Raw genomic sequence first — 15,840 nt, forward strand, 5'->3', positions numbered from 1 at the left:
AGGCTGGGTCTCTGGCTGAGCTGGGGCGTTCGGGTGTGGGGGGCTGTGGCTCTGGTTGAGTTGGGGGGGGTGGGGAAGCGCAGTGGTAACTTCTGCCTGGGTCTGTACAAACTTTAGAAGCAGACAAATGTCTTCACCCGGGGCCTGACCCTGCCGGGCGGCCCAACCCCTCATGGACAGGCCTCGACCAGCTTGGGCCGCCCCAGGCCCCCCGCACGTCCCATGAGCAAGTCCCAGCTGTAGCAGCCGGACTGCCCCGAGTGGAGCCGGAACTGCCCAAACGCTCCAGAGCCCTGCCGCGGCTCCGAGTATTACCGAAGCTCCCCGAGCGCAGAGAGGCGGAAAGGCCCGAGTGTTGCCGAAGCTCCCCGAGCGGAGAGAGGCGGAAAGGCCCGCGTATTGCCGAATCTCTCCGAACGGAGAGAGGCGGAAAGGCCCGAGTGTTGCCGAAGCTCCCCGAGCGGAGAGAGGCGGAAAGGCCCGAGTGTTGCCGAAGCTCTCCGAACGGAGAGAGGCGGAAAGGCCCGAGTGTTGCCGAAGCTCCCCGAGCGGAGAGAGGCGGAAAGGCCCGAGTATTACCGAAGCTCCCCGAGCGGAGAGAGGCGGAAAGGCCCGAGTGTTGCCGAAGCTCCCCGAGCGGAGAGAGGCGGAAAGGCCCGAGTGTTTCCGAAGTTGCCCGAGCGTGCTCGGAGGCCGGTACCGTCCGGCCCTGGGCGGTGGTTTCTGTGAGTAGCCGCCCGGCGCAGCGGCCGGCCCGGACATGGCCTCGTTCATCGTGAGTACGAGGGCTCGGGACTGAGGAGACAGGACCCGGGAGAGGCGGCCCCCCGACCCCTTGACCCAATGCATGATGGGAAGCCAGACGCAGTGCATGCCGGGACATCAGGCCCCCTGCAGCCCTGCCCCACTGCATGATGGGGCACCGTTCCCGTCCTTGCCGCCCGCTTCCACGCAGTGCATGCCGGGACATCGCACCCCTCCTCCTCCGGCCTCGTGCGGGCGGGGACTGGCTGCCATCCGTGCCCGCTGGGCCTCGGCGGCCCCTGGCCCCCCTGGCAGCCTTGGGAGGGGCCTGCTGCCTAGGCCCTGCCTCTGCTGGGCACGTTGGGACCCTTGTGTCACAGCACCGTGCGCCGAGCCAGCCTCGAGTCTCCCGGAGCGTCCCTGCCAGGGGTTGGCCAGCCTGGCCTCAGACCTCCAGTGATGGGGACTCCACACCCCCAGGAGCCTGTTCCCAGGTGAACTGCCCTTCCAGTGAGACGGGTTTTCCGAGTATCTAACCTCAGTCTCCCTTGCTGCAGGCTAAGTGCATTGCTTCATGTCCTGCTTTCAGCAAAGAATCCTGTGGCACCTTATAGACTAACAGACGTTTTGGAGCATGAGCTTTCGTGGGTGAATACCCACTTCCTCAGATGCATGGAATGGAAATATCCAGGGGCAGGTATATATATGTGTGCTAGCAAGCAAGCTAGAGATAACGAGGTCAGTTCAATCAGGGAGGATGAGGCCCTGTTCTAGCAGTTGAGGTGTGAAAACCAAGAGAAGAGAAACTGGTTCTGTAATTCACATTCACAGCTTGCCAATTACAGAACCAGTTTCTCCTCTCTTGGTTTTCACACCTCAACTGCTAGAACAGGGCCTCATCCTCCCTGATTGAACTGACCTCGTTATCTCTAGCTTGCTTGCTAGCACACATATATATACCTGCCCCTGGATATTTCCATTCCATGCATCTGAGGAAGTGGGTATTCACCCACGATAGCTCATGCTCCAAAACGTCTGTTAGTCTATAAGGTGCCACAGGATTCTTTGCTGCTTTTACAGATCCAGACTAACACGGCTACCCTCTGATACTTGACGTCCTGCTTTCAGTATCCCTTTTCCCCACTCCTCCAATGCACACTGGGGCACAGCAGCTGTGGACGTGACTCCCGGCGCCTGTTTCCCGGAGCATATCTGTGGCCGTCTCTAGAGTCACTATGCATCATGGGGTTCTAAGGAGAAGAGATTAGTATGGGCAATCCCAACAAAACATCTAGATGGTGGGGCATGGATCTCCATCCATATCTTGTGTTTCTGTAACCAGTTGAGCTCTTGCTGTCCTACTCTACCTAGAACCACTGGGGCTCCTGCAAAGCCATCCTTTGTGGGACTCATGCTCACTGTCCTATGGAGGCAAGAAATACAGTACTTGCAGTTCAGTGTTTTGTAACCTCTCTGTATTGTGAGGCACTGGCAGTCCACAAGGCAGAGTGGAGCTCCTATCTCCCTGCACAGTTCTAGAGCCCAGCCCCTCGTGAACAAACCCCAGAGTCCTGTTTCCACCCCCAACAACCTATCCAGTAATGCCTGGACTGAAAGAGCCATTGAGACCCCACAAACTCAATCATGGTCAATCCTCTGATTCCTCTCTCTCACACACACATACGGTCTCATGCATGGAGTAACCTTAGAATCACTCTTTAGGTTCATGTGCTTTGCTTAGGAAGGATAAAAGTTGCAAAGACCTAAGGACTTAATGAGAAACTGGGAAATGGAACTTGCCTATCTACTAGTTGAGCAGCCCTCCTCACTGCAGTATCTGAGTGCCTTATGCAAATTCGAGAGGGTACGTTCAAAGTACATAAAATGCGGGCTTCGTGGGAGTGTTATTTAATGAGGGAGTTATTCAAAATGCCACTGATGGCAAAAAGAAAACCAAGCAATGGATGAACTGCAGCATACAGAAAATAGCATGCATGCAAACCAAATACTGCTTAGTCACAATCTGAGGATCTGGCGAATCAATTTCCGCTGTAATCAGGCCAAAGGGACTCAACAGCAGCAACAGAGCTTCTTAGAAATGCTTGTAGTATTAATTTAATACCTGAAGTTTATTTCCTTGCATTTATTCAATAGTGATTCTCATTTTGTGTGTGTCTTTTAGTCACCTTGCTGGAGATGCACACACAAAGGGGTGTATGTGCATGCCCTCCAGTTGAAAAAGCTGTGCCCACAATTTTCCAAGAGCCACCACAAACGTGCATGAAGTGAAACAAATTGCAGTTGCTTGTCATCTCTAATATGGAGGTGTGATGGATGGAGACTACTGATCTCAGTATGCAGTGCTCTTATTTTGACCTGAGGAGGCTGTCCGGATTGAGAGGGAGCATCGGTCTATCTCAGGTTTTTGTATAGTGGCCGTCTCCTGATGAAAGACCACTTGTAGCAACATGTGCTGGGAGCTGCAGTCTCTTGTGGCCACAGCTCATAGTAAAGGGGGTTTCTAAAGGAAAAAAATATTGGGTTCCCCCTTTTTTCTTTTAAAGAAGGCATGAAAGACTTTTTTTACCTCAGAAAAAAAAGTTTATTTTTCCCCTGGCTTGTTTTTACCTTAGAAATTCAGGCCTTGTCAGGGAACTTTATGGATAAGTGGAGGACTAGCAGATTTATGACAGCATAGATACCAAAGATATGAAAGGAAGTGGAAGAGGAAGGGATTTTTATTCAGACTGAGATATTCTGAGTCATCCATGGAGTCCTTTAGCAAAATCAATGAAGATGAAACTTGATATTCCTGATATTTTTAAGGTATAAGATACTTAAGATATTTGTATTTTCTAAAGATAAGCAGAACAAGACACGTGTACAGAAACTCCTTTCAAGCTTTCTTTAAACATTTTTAGAAGCAAAAAATGAGGTACATACCCCATTTTCCCCCTTTTGTTGGTCACCTTTATAAAAATAGGGCTTGAAAATGACGGATATCTGTGCTGCTCTCCCCCTGCTCAACCCTTTCAATTGAAAGGAATAGAACGATTGTGCATTGTGTTTAATCATAGCGTATTTTCAAGGGCCTACGATTCCACAGCTGCAGAATTTGGAATGGGTCACCTAGGGAGGTAGTGGACTCTCCATCCTTAGTGGTTTTTAAGGTCAGGCTTGACCTGGCTGGGATGATTTAGTTGGGGATTGGTCCTGCTTTCAGCAGGGAGTTGGACTGGATGACCTGAGGTCTCTTCCAAACCTAATCTTCTATCATTCTATGATTCTAAGAGCTTTGACAGATGTGAGCGACCCCCATTCATCTCACTGTGATATTGATTCTGAAATATAACAATAGTAACATAAATGGCAAACTTGTTAACTATTTCACTGCTAATATTTTTGCGGAAACATCAGCTAATGTGCTTATCCCACAGTCCCAAACTGCCTCCCACTCCTCCACAGGTATTAGAATTCCGAATAGCCTCATAAAAGTACTCCAGCCTCACTTCTGCCAGTTCTATGATTGTGATGTTCCCCTCTCTTGTTATGTGGACCGCTAATCTGCTAGGTCACTCCAATCCTTGACTCCAGGAACCAGCCTTCCCCTGCTCTGCTGTAAGAACCCCACTCCTGGGCTTTTCATGCACAGCCTCTGGCATGTAAGCTGCTTCTTAAATTGTGCAACCAAATGACACTAGCCAATATCTCAGGTACCAGACACAACCCTAGGAACCTCTGGGGGTGTCCAGTTATGCCCACTGGACGCTGCAAACTTATATGAATTGATCAATTTAACAAAGAAATTGATATGCACCGAGCTTGTTATCTGAAGGGGACTCTCTGACATGCTTCAAACCAAACGCACAGCTTCAGGTAGAATAAACAAACAGATTTATTAACTATAAAGATAGATTTTAAGTGATTATACGTCAAAGCATATTAAGTCAGATTTGGTCAAATGAAATAAAAGCAAAACGCATTCTACACTCATCTTAACACTTTCAATGTCCTTACGAACTTAGATGTTTCTCACCACAGGCTGGCTGGTTGCTCTTCAGCCAGGCTCTCCCCTTTGATCAGCGCTTCAGTTGCTTGGTGTGGTATCTGTAGATGTAGATGGAAGAGAGAGGAAGATCATGGTAAACATCTCTCCCTTTTATCATGTTCTTTCCTCTGGACTTTGCCCCCCCTCCCTTCAGAGTCACTTGAGCATTACCTCATTGCAGTCCTAAACTGGCCAAATGAAGAGGGGTGACTCACTGGAGAGTCCAACAGATCCTTTTGTTGCTGCCAGAGTCATTGTTTCTGTGAGGCTGGGCTAGGTTTGTCCCATACATACCTTGATGAGGTGTGAACTCTGCTCTTGGAGAGCTTTTTCCTGGGCTTATTTTAAGCCATGAAGACAAATTTTCAGCCTCATAACTATATACATGAAATTATAACCTATAACATCATTATAGCAACAATGCTAAGTGCATCATGAGCCTTCCGAAGACACCCAACATGACAAACTGCATTGGATACCACACAATTGTTTTATAAGGATGAACAAGGGTGCTGGTGTTCCCCCGAGGTTCAGAGCGTCACAGTTACGTAGTCATGGGTTGTCAGTGCAAATTTCTGCAGCTCATCAGAAATTGCAAATGTGTGGACTGGTGCATTGATTGGATTATTCATTGTCATAAATGTATTTAAAACCTCAGGTTTTAAATTCAGATGAAGCTGCTACGAATACAGGATCCTACCTGCAAAATTTAGGCCCAGCTTGTTGCAAAGCACACAGTGCCTTGTATATTGTCAATACCCTTTCTAGTTAACGCAGAGTAGCCCTTCCTCATTCAAGCCATTTAGCATCCTTACAGCAGTTAATTTGAGGAGAAAGACAGACACTCAAGAGAGGAAAAGGAAACAAAATCCAGGAAGGAAGCATGAATATGCAAGTCTCATGTTCCTTTATCTTCGGTCCTTCTCTTCTTCCCCTTGGTCATCTATCTAAGCAGTGGCTCTCATCAGTGTTGACAGGACTGGCAAATATAATTAGCCTGTTGCTTTCCGTTCTTTTTCAGCAACAATACCAGGCAGATATAAATGATTCTAAAGTTCTTTACTTGCTGAAAGCTCCTGAAGACTATTAGCTGAAGTCCGGGCTCCCAGTTTGTCACATCATACTGCAGCATGTGTTTGTTGTCCATAGGTTCAAGAGAATAATGCAAAATCTCCCGGTCACATGCCTGGTTTCTTTCATTCAGAAAAACACAGATCAGATTTGCTTAGTTCACATGTAAAAAAATATCAGGCCAAATTCTGTTCTTCCACCAATGTAAATCAGGAATGACTGGACTGAAGCCAATTTGAGAGAAGAATCAGGCCTCTTATTTTTAAATGTCAGCTCTGCAAACTCCTGCTGGGCTCTTTCCTTCTCATATACAATCACCAGCAATAATAATTCTGCAGGAAGAATTTTGCCCTCAGTTTACACCTGTGCAACCTCCATGGCCATCACTTTGTTTGCACAGGTGTCACTGATTGGAACTTAATAAACAGTTCTGTAGATGATGCCCAAGGAGGAATAGATTTCAGCTCCCTCTCAGCTATCTGTGCTGGGTCTCAGGGATAAGAGCAGTACAAAGCAGTACAAGCAGCAAATGTGACTGATACAGAAAGTAGATCTGTTGATTGAGAAGTCACTTTTCCTGGCAGAACCACATTTTAAGGCTCATTCCAGACTGCTTTGCTGTAGCACCAAGGTGATCAGTGCCCTGTAAAAATGACTGTAACAGTTATTTCAGCCCTGTACTTTTACGATGGGGACTCAGTGGTTTGAGCATTGGCCTGCTAAACCCAAGGTTGTGAGTTCAATCCTTGAGGGGGCCACTTAGGGATCTGGGGCAAAATCAGTACTTGGTCCTGCTAGTGAAGGGAGGGGGCTGGACTCGATGACCTTTCAGGATCCCTTCCAGTTCTAGGAGATAGGGATATCTCCATATATGTTTATGCTCGCCTTCCTGCAGACCCATATCTTCCTGCTTAGCATAGCTTTACTGTGGCATCGTGACTGACATGTTTTCTTTCATTGCAACAGCTGCACTTTGAGCACCCTTGCCATGATGTCTCGCTGTGGTGAGGGTTGGAATACACCATTATTAGTATATTTTTTCCTCCTTCCTTATGTTCTGGGGCAGTTTGATGAGGGGAGGTATTTGGTTTGGTTACTCCTATCCTTTCTTTGGAGTCTGTAGATTTAAGACTAGTGGGTTATTTCCGAGTCTTTTCCTCTTCCCCTTCCCCTGCAGTGAAAAAAGGAGCTTCTTAAAATCTTGGAAGGAATTATTCCCAGACATAAAGACACAGTTAAGGTGGTAAAGATGTCTCAGTTACTTCTGCTGAAAACCTTATTAGAATGCTATTGCTCTCAAAAGGAACAAGCACTCGAAAGACAACAAATTGTAAATCAAGATTACATTTGTGGGGAAGAAAAGGGCACCAAGCTGTTTAGAAGCCTAGAAATTTAGATTATGCTTTCACAAACCACCTTAACTTCTCCTCATTCCTTACCAGATCTTGCAGCCCTCTGGCATAGATGTCAGCTGTGCTAGGTATTTCAGGTACCTTTGAAATTCTCATGAGCTCCTCTTTGTGTGGAACTGGCAAGGTCCAGAACCTGTTTTGGAGAATAAGGTACAGTGCTCTGTTGTCTGCAGCTAGCATTAGATATTAGATAAAGTACAAGTGTTCAACACTGAGAGTAGTTAACCACTGGAACAACTTACATAGGGATGTTGTGGATTCTCCATCACTTGATGTCTTTCGGTCAGATCTGGATGACTTTTTAAAAGCTATGTTATCGCTCAAACAGGAGTTATGGGCTTTACGCAGAAATCATTGGGCGAGGTTTTCTGGTTGGTGTTATTCAGGAGGTCAGACTATGAAAGGTGTGAATCTGTGGAAATTGATTGGTACCCTGTGGAGATGTTAGGTAGAGATGTGTACAGTCGAGGCCATAGTGGCGGTATGAGGGTAGTTGTTTCTCAGCCCCCCAACGGAAGGAGAATCAGATGAGTATAGCACTGTTCGCACTCTCCTTAGAGAGGATGGTGGAATGGTACAAAGTGGTAGGTGTTTAGGGGTTGTGGGTAGATGGTAAAATGTGAAAATATTGCAGTCTTTTGACTCTAGTGGGAAGGTGAGGTGAGAGGGAAGGTCTTTGATCTGTACTTGGGGGCTAGGACTTGAGACACTGTCTGCTCATTCTGGGACAGTGCATTTGAGGAGCATCTGTGGCTGGGTGGATGGGCCCTTTATAGGGAATGTCATTTGTATACTTAGGGGATATGTGTTTCACAATGGGAATGTATGGAAAGGTACAATGTGGTGGTAGAAAACCCGGATCTAGAAAGACATTTAGCTGCCTGACTCCCACTGGAGTTAGGCACCAAAATATGTTAGAGAATCTGGCCTAAGTGTCTTTGGGAGTCAGAGTAGGGTGTTCTGGGGCATGGGGAAGGGGCAGAACTTAGAGGGTTTGCGGAACCTTAACTCTGAATTTCCAGATTTTTTGAAGATTTTGTCCATACACTTAGCCTTGTCTTAGCAGGCCAGATTCTGGGCTAGCGTAAATCCAGTGACAGTGCCAGCGGAGAATGTGGTGCAGAATTTCCTGCTTTTCAGACATGGTAGGTTTATAACTGTAATATTCTAATAAGGTTTATAGAAGAAGTAACTGCGATGCCTTTGCAACTTAATGATATCTAAGTGGAGCTTTAAGTCGATTATTTTTGCTTTCAAAACAAGTATTGAAAAACCTAGATGTGAAAACTTATTGTAGATTGTTACTGTGTCTTCAGATAGTGAGGCTATTCTTTTGCTGTCGTTACAGATTAGCTGTAAACAATACAGGTACTTTGATTAAACACTGGCCAGTATAGACTTAGAGCTTGATTCTCCTGTCATTCAAGCTGGGGTGAATCAAGAGTGACTCCATTTCACTGAGATCAGAAGCAGGCACTTTGAATTACTGTAGTAAGGCGAAGGCAGAGTTGCCTAGTGGTTAGGGGTTGGGTCAGGGACTCAGAAGACTGAAGTTCTATTCCTGGCGGTATCAGTGGTCTTGGACAAGTCACTTCACCTCTTTGTCAAGTGTTTTGAGATCTACTGATGGAAAGCACAGTGCTTGGGCATCTCCCGTGGTTCTAGTTCCCGAACCAGATGGGGAAATACGCTTTTGCGTGGACTACCATAAGATAAATGCTGTAACTCGTCTCGACAACTATCCAATGCCACGCACTGATGAGCTATTGGAGAAATTGGGACGTGTCCAGTTCATCTCTACATTAGACTTAACCAAGGGGTACTGGCAAGTACCGCTAGATGAACCCGCCAAGGAAAGGTCAGCCTTCATCACGCATGCAGGGGTGTATGAATTTAATGTGCTTCCCTTCGGCTGCTATTATTATTATTATTATTTTATTTTATAATGCTTTTAACCTGTTTGAACTTGTTCAGTCCATAGAGTTTATAAACTCTTCTTGATCGGATGTGTGCCAGGGTTCTTCATAAGATCCAGGAAACACTTGGCCTTTCTTTTGCTCTGTGAGAAACTGCAACATTGATCAGCTCTGCAGAAATCAGAATAACTGGCTTCTATTCCCAGCTTTGCTGCTCTGTGCCTCAGTTTCCCTATCTGAAAAATGGGGTTCTTACTTACCAATCTTATAGTCGTGCAGTAAGGATTAATTCATGTTTGTACAACGCTTTGAGGTCATCTTGTGGACTATGCTGTTATTACTAAGCCCAGGCTGTGCAGCTGAGATAATTACAGCATCTTTCTGACTGAGCCTGTAGAAGGCAGGGAGAGGGTCAGTGCCTCTGCATCCCACACCGAAATTTTTAACCATTCTGCAGGAGACGATAAACTGGCCCATGCCGCGATGAGGCTTTGTGAGTGAGTACTACTGACATCCAGGCTGCATTCCTGAACCCAGGACTTCATGTTGCATAGTCTCCTCCTCTCTGGACTGGCCTTACTGACTACGCTTTCCAAATATCTTGAGGGTGCCAGTGGCAACTGATAATTGGCAAGATTTCTTGGTAGGTTCCTTGCCAGCCCTGTTGTGCTTCTGGCTACAACAGATTCCTCAGAGGATGAGAGCAGCGTCCATTTTCAAAGCTGCCTGGAGTTTGGGACTAAGCACATTCAGCATCTGCTGTTCTTTGTGTTACAGAGACAGAGTCAGAGTTTAAGTCCAGAAGGGACCATCAGATCATCTCATTTCTCCTCCTGCACATCACAGGATACCAACACTCCCCAGCACCTGCACATGAAACTCAACAAGCAGAATTAGACCAAAGTATCACAGCTGTGAGGAGACTAAACTGTTGTGTGCCACAAGCAGAGAACAGGAGGGACGAAGGCACACCAATGCACAATGCCTTTGCAGTGGCAGGGAACTGATTAAAGGAGATATGCCCCATGAACCTAGCATGATCTTCGCAAATACACTTGTCAATGTTCCTTCCTCACTCTGAATTTTAGGGTACAGATTTGGGGACCTGCATGGACACTTCTAAGCTTAATTACTAGCTTAGATCTGGTATCACTGCCACCATCCAGAATTTTCAGTGTCTGGATCACTCCCTGTCCCCCCAAAACTTACCCCTCCCTGGGTAGTCTTGAGGGACTTCACCAATTCCCTGGTGAGCACTGATCCAAAACCTTTTGATCTTAAAACAAGGAGAAATTAATCATCCCCCCTCCCTTCTCCCCACCAATCCCTGGTGAGCCCAGATCCAATCCCCTTGGATCTAAAAACAAGGAAAAATCAATCAGGTATGAAGGAAAAGAGGCTTTTAATTAAAGAAAAGAAATGTAAAAATCATCTCTGTAAAATCAGGATGGAAAATACTTTACAGGGTAATCAGATTCATATAGCCCAGAGCAACCCCCTCTAGCCTTAGGTTCAAAGTTACAGCAAATAGAGGTAAAATCCTCTCAGCAAAAAGGCACATTTACAAGTTGAGAAAACAAAAATAAGACTAACACGCCTTGCCTGGCTGTTACTTACAAGTTTGAAACATGAGAGACTGGTTCAGAAAGATCTGGAGAGCTTGGGTGTACGTCTGGTCCCTCTTAGTCCCAAGAGCGAACAAACCCCAAAACAAAGAGCACAAACAAAAGACTTCCCCACACCAAGATTTGAAAGTATCTTGTCCCCTTATTGGTCCTCTGGTCAGGTGTCAGCCAGGTTTACTGAGCTTCTTAACTGTTTACAGGTGAAAGAGGCATTAACCCTTAACTATCTGTTTATGACAACACTGGTGGGTGTTTCCCATCCCATTAGAAGGTTTCCTACTTGGTAGAGTGCACACCTCTCAGGCTGTTGATTGCTAAGCAGCCGCCCTGAAGCAGCCGTGACTCTTTTGCTAGACCGTGCCCCTGCAAAGCACACTCTGCTCCCATTAGTGTCAATGAGAGTTTGTCGTCTACCTCAGTGGGATCAGGATCAGGTCCTGTGGCTACAACTGAGTTCAGCTGAGGTGATCTTGAGGACTGGAAGCAGGGCGTTTGGGTGGAGGTCTCTGTTGGGTAATTCCCTCCTCCTTGTTCTCCTTTGGTGCTCAAGAGAGTTTGCCTTTCAGAGCACGGTGCGAGGGGATCTTCTGCTCAGGCATTTCTCTCTAATCTGTTGGTTTAGGGGTTCTTAGATGGCTCCCATCACTGTAGTAACTGAGCATCTGGGAGGGTGCTGGGGAGGTGAATGATTTATCTTTGCTGTCCATTGTGGGCAGGCTGTATTAATAAGCTATTTTTAAGCGTGTACTAAGCCTAGACACTATGGTGCTGGCTGCCTCAGAAACCATTAAATACACTAATAGTAGATCCTGCTCTGGCTAGTAATGTAAAGAATCTTTAATACAAACTGTATCCTAAAGCTCTTTATATATCTAACTACAGTTACCGGTATAAATAATACACAGCAGAGTGGGGGAGAAAATGGAGAGGTTCAGGTAAGAGAGAAAGGATAGTTTCAGGTGAGATCTTAAGAAAGATGTCAATGAGTGCAGCTAGGAAACACCAGGAGGCTGCGGAGAAGAAGGCGCCTGTCCGAACAGTGGCTCAGTTGGGTGACCTACTAACATCGAAGGGGGATGTTTGATGGATGTACCATATACGTTGGGACAGGACAGGAGGCTCAGATAAACTGGATGTGCTTCACTAGTGTAGCAGGCAGCTAACTGGGATCTGAAAGGGGAGCTTTGTTATGGCAATGTGAGGCCTGTGTGCAGGAAGCTACCGATATGTGCACATGAGAGAGACAAAGAAATAGGTCTTGGTTCAGATCTCATCTTGGCATAGGCGCTGAATTTCCTGTGTCAGCCAGTGTTCCCTGCCTAGTGTGGCATGCACCAAGGGGAGAGAGCAGACATTGGTTGTGTAGTTCTATGGTTCTTCATCAGCCTGTTTGGTCTTGGCTGACTCCGTTTGTCACAAGCCCCATATACAGGCTGATGTCAAAACCTCCATCCCAATGCCCATGTGACGGGTACAGCTTGCCGTAAATGTGCAGGAAAACCTGAGTGGTTTGTAGTGGTACTTCCATAATGCTGCAGGAGACTGTCTGTATCATAATCATACAGCCGGCACACTAGCATGGCATTACCTGCTTTTTAAACTCACTGTGGCATTCTGTTTGCCCATCGTGTCCCCTAAGCCCTGTCTGACCCACTCTGACATTCCATGCACATGAACAGATGCTCCCTACGACACCAGTCCCGGGGCCCTACTGAACAGCTGGGGCTGCGATACTGAGCACCCCCTATTTTTTTCTGTGGGTGCTTCATCCCTGGAGCACCCACGGAGTCAGCGCCTATGCATAATAGGATACGGAGCCTTCCTTCTGCAGATCACCGTTTCAAATCCAGCTTGGGTTGGTTGGGACCAAGGTTATTACCATCAGTTTGGCTTTTCTGTGGCTTGGGTGAACTGAGTTTGGTGGATCTCAATCCAGCTCCCTCTAGAGGGATGTCCATGTCATAAAAAATCCCTATTGGCAGTCCCTTGTGTTGGCTGTTGTATACACGATTAAGGGCTTCAGTCTCAGGTTTGTCAGTCCAAAGCACCTTTCAAAAGCACTGGACAGAAATGGAGCAAACTGCTTCCCAGGTACATATTTAGCCCCTCAGCAGACGGGGATAACAGTGCCATTGAACATTTTTTGATTAGAGGTTTGAGGGGACCCCCTTGGCTCTCATTCTGAGGTCACCGCAGCTGCCTTCTCATTGATTCTCCCCTCTCCCAATCTGTAGGCAGAGCTGTTGTCGCTGCTTCTCAGTGCAGTCAGTAATCATGCATCTCACTGGGTGGTGGTGGTGGGAGGTGTCATTGTTGCTGATGCAGGAGAAGTTTTCTGCAGGTCTGTGGTAGTTTGCCGCTGCCAGGAAGGGAGCAGGCCATGCCTACTGATCTGCAGCAGGGAGAGATGTGCTGGGAATCAGCACTTAAGCAGAGGTCCAGGATGAGGTTTTATCATTTTACTGTAGGCTTTCAGGACAGATATGCTGCACATACTTTATACAGGCACTAGAAAAGGTTCAGAGAAGGGCAACTAAAATGATTAGGGGTTTGGAACGGGTCCCATATGAGGAAAGATTAAAGAGGCTAGGACTTTTCAGCTTGGAAGAGAGGAGACTAAGGGGGGATATGCTACAGGTATATAAAATCATGAGTGATGCAGAGAAAGTGGATAAGGAAAAGTTATTTACTTATTCCCATAATACAAGAACTAGGAGTTACCAAATGAAATGAATGGGCAGCAGGTTTAAAACAAACAAAAATAAGTTCTTCTTCACACAGTGCACAGTCAACTTGTGGAACTCCTTACCTGAGGCGGTTGTGAAGGCTAGGACTATAACAGGGTTTAAAAGAGAACTGGATAAATTCGTGGAGGTTATGTCCATTAGCCAGGATGGGTAAGGAATGGTGTCCCTAGCTTCTGTTTGTCAGAGGGTGGAGATGGATGGCAGTAGAGAGATCACTTGATCATTACCTGTTAGGTTCACTCCCTCTGGGGCACTTGGCATTGGCCACTGTCGGTAGACAGGATTCTGGGCTGGATGGACCTTTGGTCTGACCCAGTACGGCCGTTCTTATGTTCTTACAGCCTGCTTCTATGCCGTTTTTTCACAGCCTTTCATAGACTCTAGGACTGGAAGGGACCTCAAGAGGTCATCGAGTCCAGTTCCCTCCACAACCTCCCTAGGCAATTTATTCCAGTGTTTAACCACCCTGACAGTTAGGAACCTTTTCCTAATGTCCAACCTAAACCTCAATTGCTGCAGTTTAAGCCCATTGCTTCTTGTTCTATCCTTAGAGGCTAAGGTGAACAAGTTTTCTCCCTCCTCCTGATGACACCCTTTTAGATACCTGAAAACTGCTATCGTGTCCCCTCTCGGTCTTCTCTTTTCCAAACTAAACAAACTCAATTCTTTCAGCCTTCCTTCATAGGTCATGTTCTCAAGACCTTTAATCATTCTTATTGCTCTTCTCTGGACCCTCTCCAATTTCTCCACATCTTTCTTGAAATGCGGTGCCCAGAGCTGGACACAATACTCCAGTTGAGGCCTAACCAGCACAGAGTAGAGCGGAAGAATGACTTCTCGTGTCTTGCTCACATTTCATTCTGAGAGAATGTATTTTTCATACAGCAGGACACATTCTTTGTGATGCAACATGACGGCCTAGTCAAAACACTGATTGAGAAGATACAACAGCACAACCGTGATCAGGGAATGCCAGAGACCCAGTTCAGATTCACAGCTGTCACAGATCCCTATTCTGCTGGTTCACAACCAATTTGTCAGGGCTGGCACTGGGGCCATTAGTAAATGTGCTGGTTTCCCACTGCATTCAGTTCACTTTCCCCCTACAGATGCTTCTTGTTTCTCTGCTCCTTAACAGCCACAGGAGATTATAGGGAGTCAAGTATCAGAGGGTAGCCTTGTTAGTCTGGATCTGTAAAAGCAGCAAAGAGTCCTGTGGCACCTTATAGACTAACAGACGTTTTGGAGCATGAGCTTTCGTGGGTGAATACCCACTTCCTCAGATGCATGTAGTGGAAATTTCCAGGGGCAGGTATATATATGCAGGCAAGCTAGAGATAATGAGGTAGTTCAATCAGGGAAGATGAGACCCTGTTCTAGCAGTTGAGGTGTGAAAACCAAGGGAGGAGAAACTGGTTCTGTAGTTGGCAAGCCATTCACAGTCTTTGTTTAATCCTGAGCTGATGGTGTCAAATTTGCAGAATAACTGAAGCTCAGCAGTTTCTCTTTGAAGTTTGGTCCTGAAGTTTTTTTGCTGCAGGATGGCCACCTTAAGGTCTGCTATAGTGTGGCCAGGGAGGTTGAAGTGTTCTCCTACAGGTTTTTGTATATTGCCATTCCTAATATCTGATTTGTGTATGTTTATCCTTTTTCGTAGTGACTGTCCAGTTTGGCCGATGTACATAGCAGAGGGGCATTGCTGGCATATGATGGCGTATATTACATTGGTGGACGTGCAGGTGAATGAACCGGTGATGGTGTGGCTGATCTGGTTAGGTCCTGTGATGGTGTCGCTGATGTAGATATGTGGGCAGAGTTGGCATCAAGGTTTGTTGCATGGATTGGTTCCTGAGCTGGAGTTACTATGGTGCGGTGTGCAGTTACTGGTGAGAATATGTTTCAGGTTGGCAGGTTGCCTGTGGGCGAGGACTGGCCTGCCACCCAAGGCCTGTGAAAGTGTGGGATCATTGTCCAGGATGGGTTGTAGGTCCCTGATGATGCGTTGGAGAGGTTTTAGCTGGGGACTGTATGTGATGGCCAGTGGAGTCCTGTTGGTTTCTTTCTTGGGTTTATCTTGCAGTAGGAGGCTTCTGGGTACACGTCTGGCTCTGTTGATCTGTTTCCTTATTTCCTCATGCGGGTATTGTAGTTTAGAGAATGCTTGGTGGAGATTTTGTAGGTGTTGGTCTCTGTCTGAGGGGTTAGAGCAGATGCAGTTGTACCTCAGTGCTTGGCTGTAGACAATGGATCGTGTGATGTCACGATGTCACTATAGGG

At 46.6% G+C, this 15,840-nt stretch overlaps 1 protein-coding gene across 7 annotated transcripts in view; it reads left to right on the forward strand.

The window, feature by feature from the left end:
• Positions 1-663: 663 nt before the first annotated feature.
• LOC127034672 (uncharacterized) overlaps positions 664-15,840 on the forward strand; it is an 80,504-nt gene continuing 65,327 nt past the window's right edge. For 2 of the 7 annotated variants that reach the window (XM_050923796.1, XM_050923798.1), the window contains exon 1: positions 15,069-15,302. In XM_050923796.1, the coding sequence (XP_050779753.1) occupies positions 15,105-15,302 (198 nt within the window). In that variant the 5' untranslated portion in view covers positions 15,069-15,104. The other 5 variants (XM_050923801.1, XM_050923802.1, XM_050923797.1 and 2 more) reach the window with 5 other exon arrangements.

This window comes from Gopherus flavomarginatus, chromosome 15 (genome assembly GCF_025201925.1).
Source record: "Gopherus flavomarginatus isolate rGopFla2 chromosome 15, rGopFla2.mat.asm, whole genome shotgun sequence".
Lineage (NCBI taxonomy): Eukaryota > Metazoa > Chordata > Testudines > Testudinidae > Gopherus > Gopherus flavomarginatus.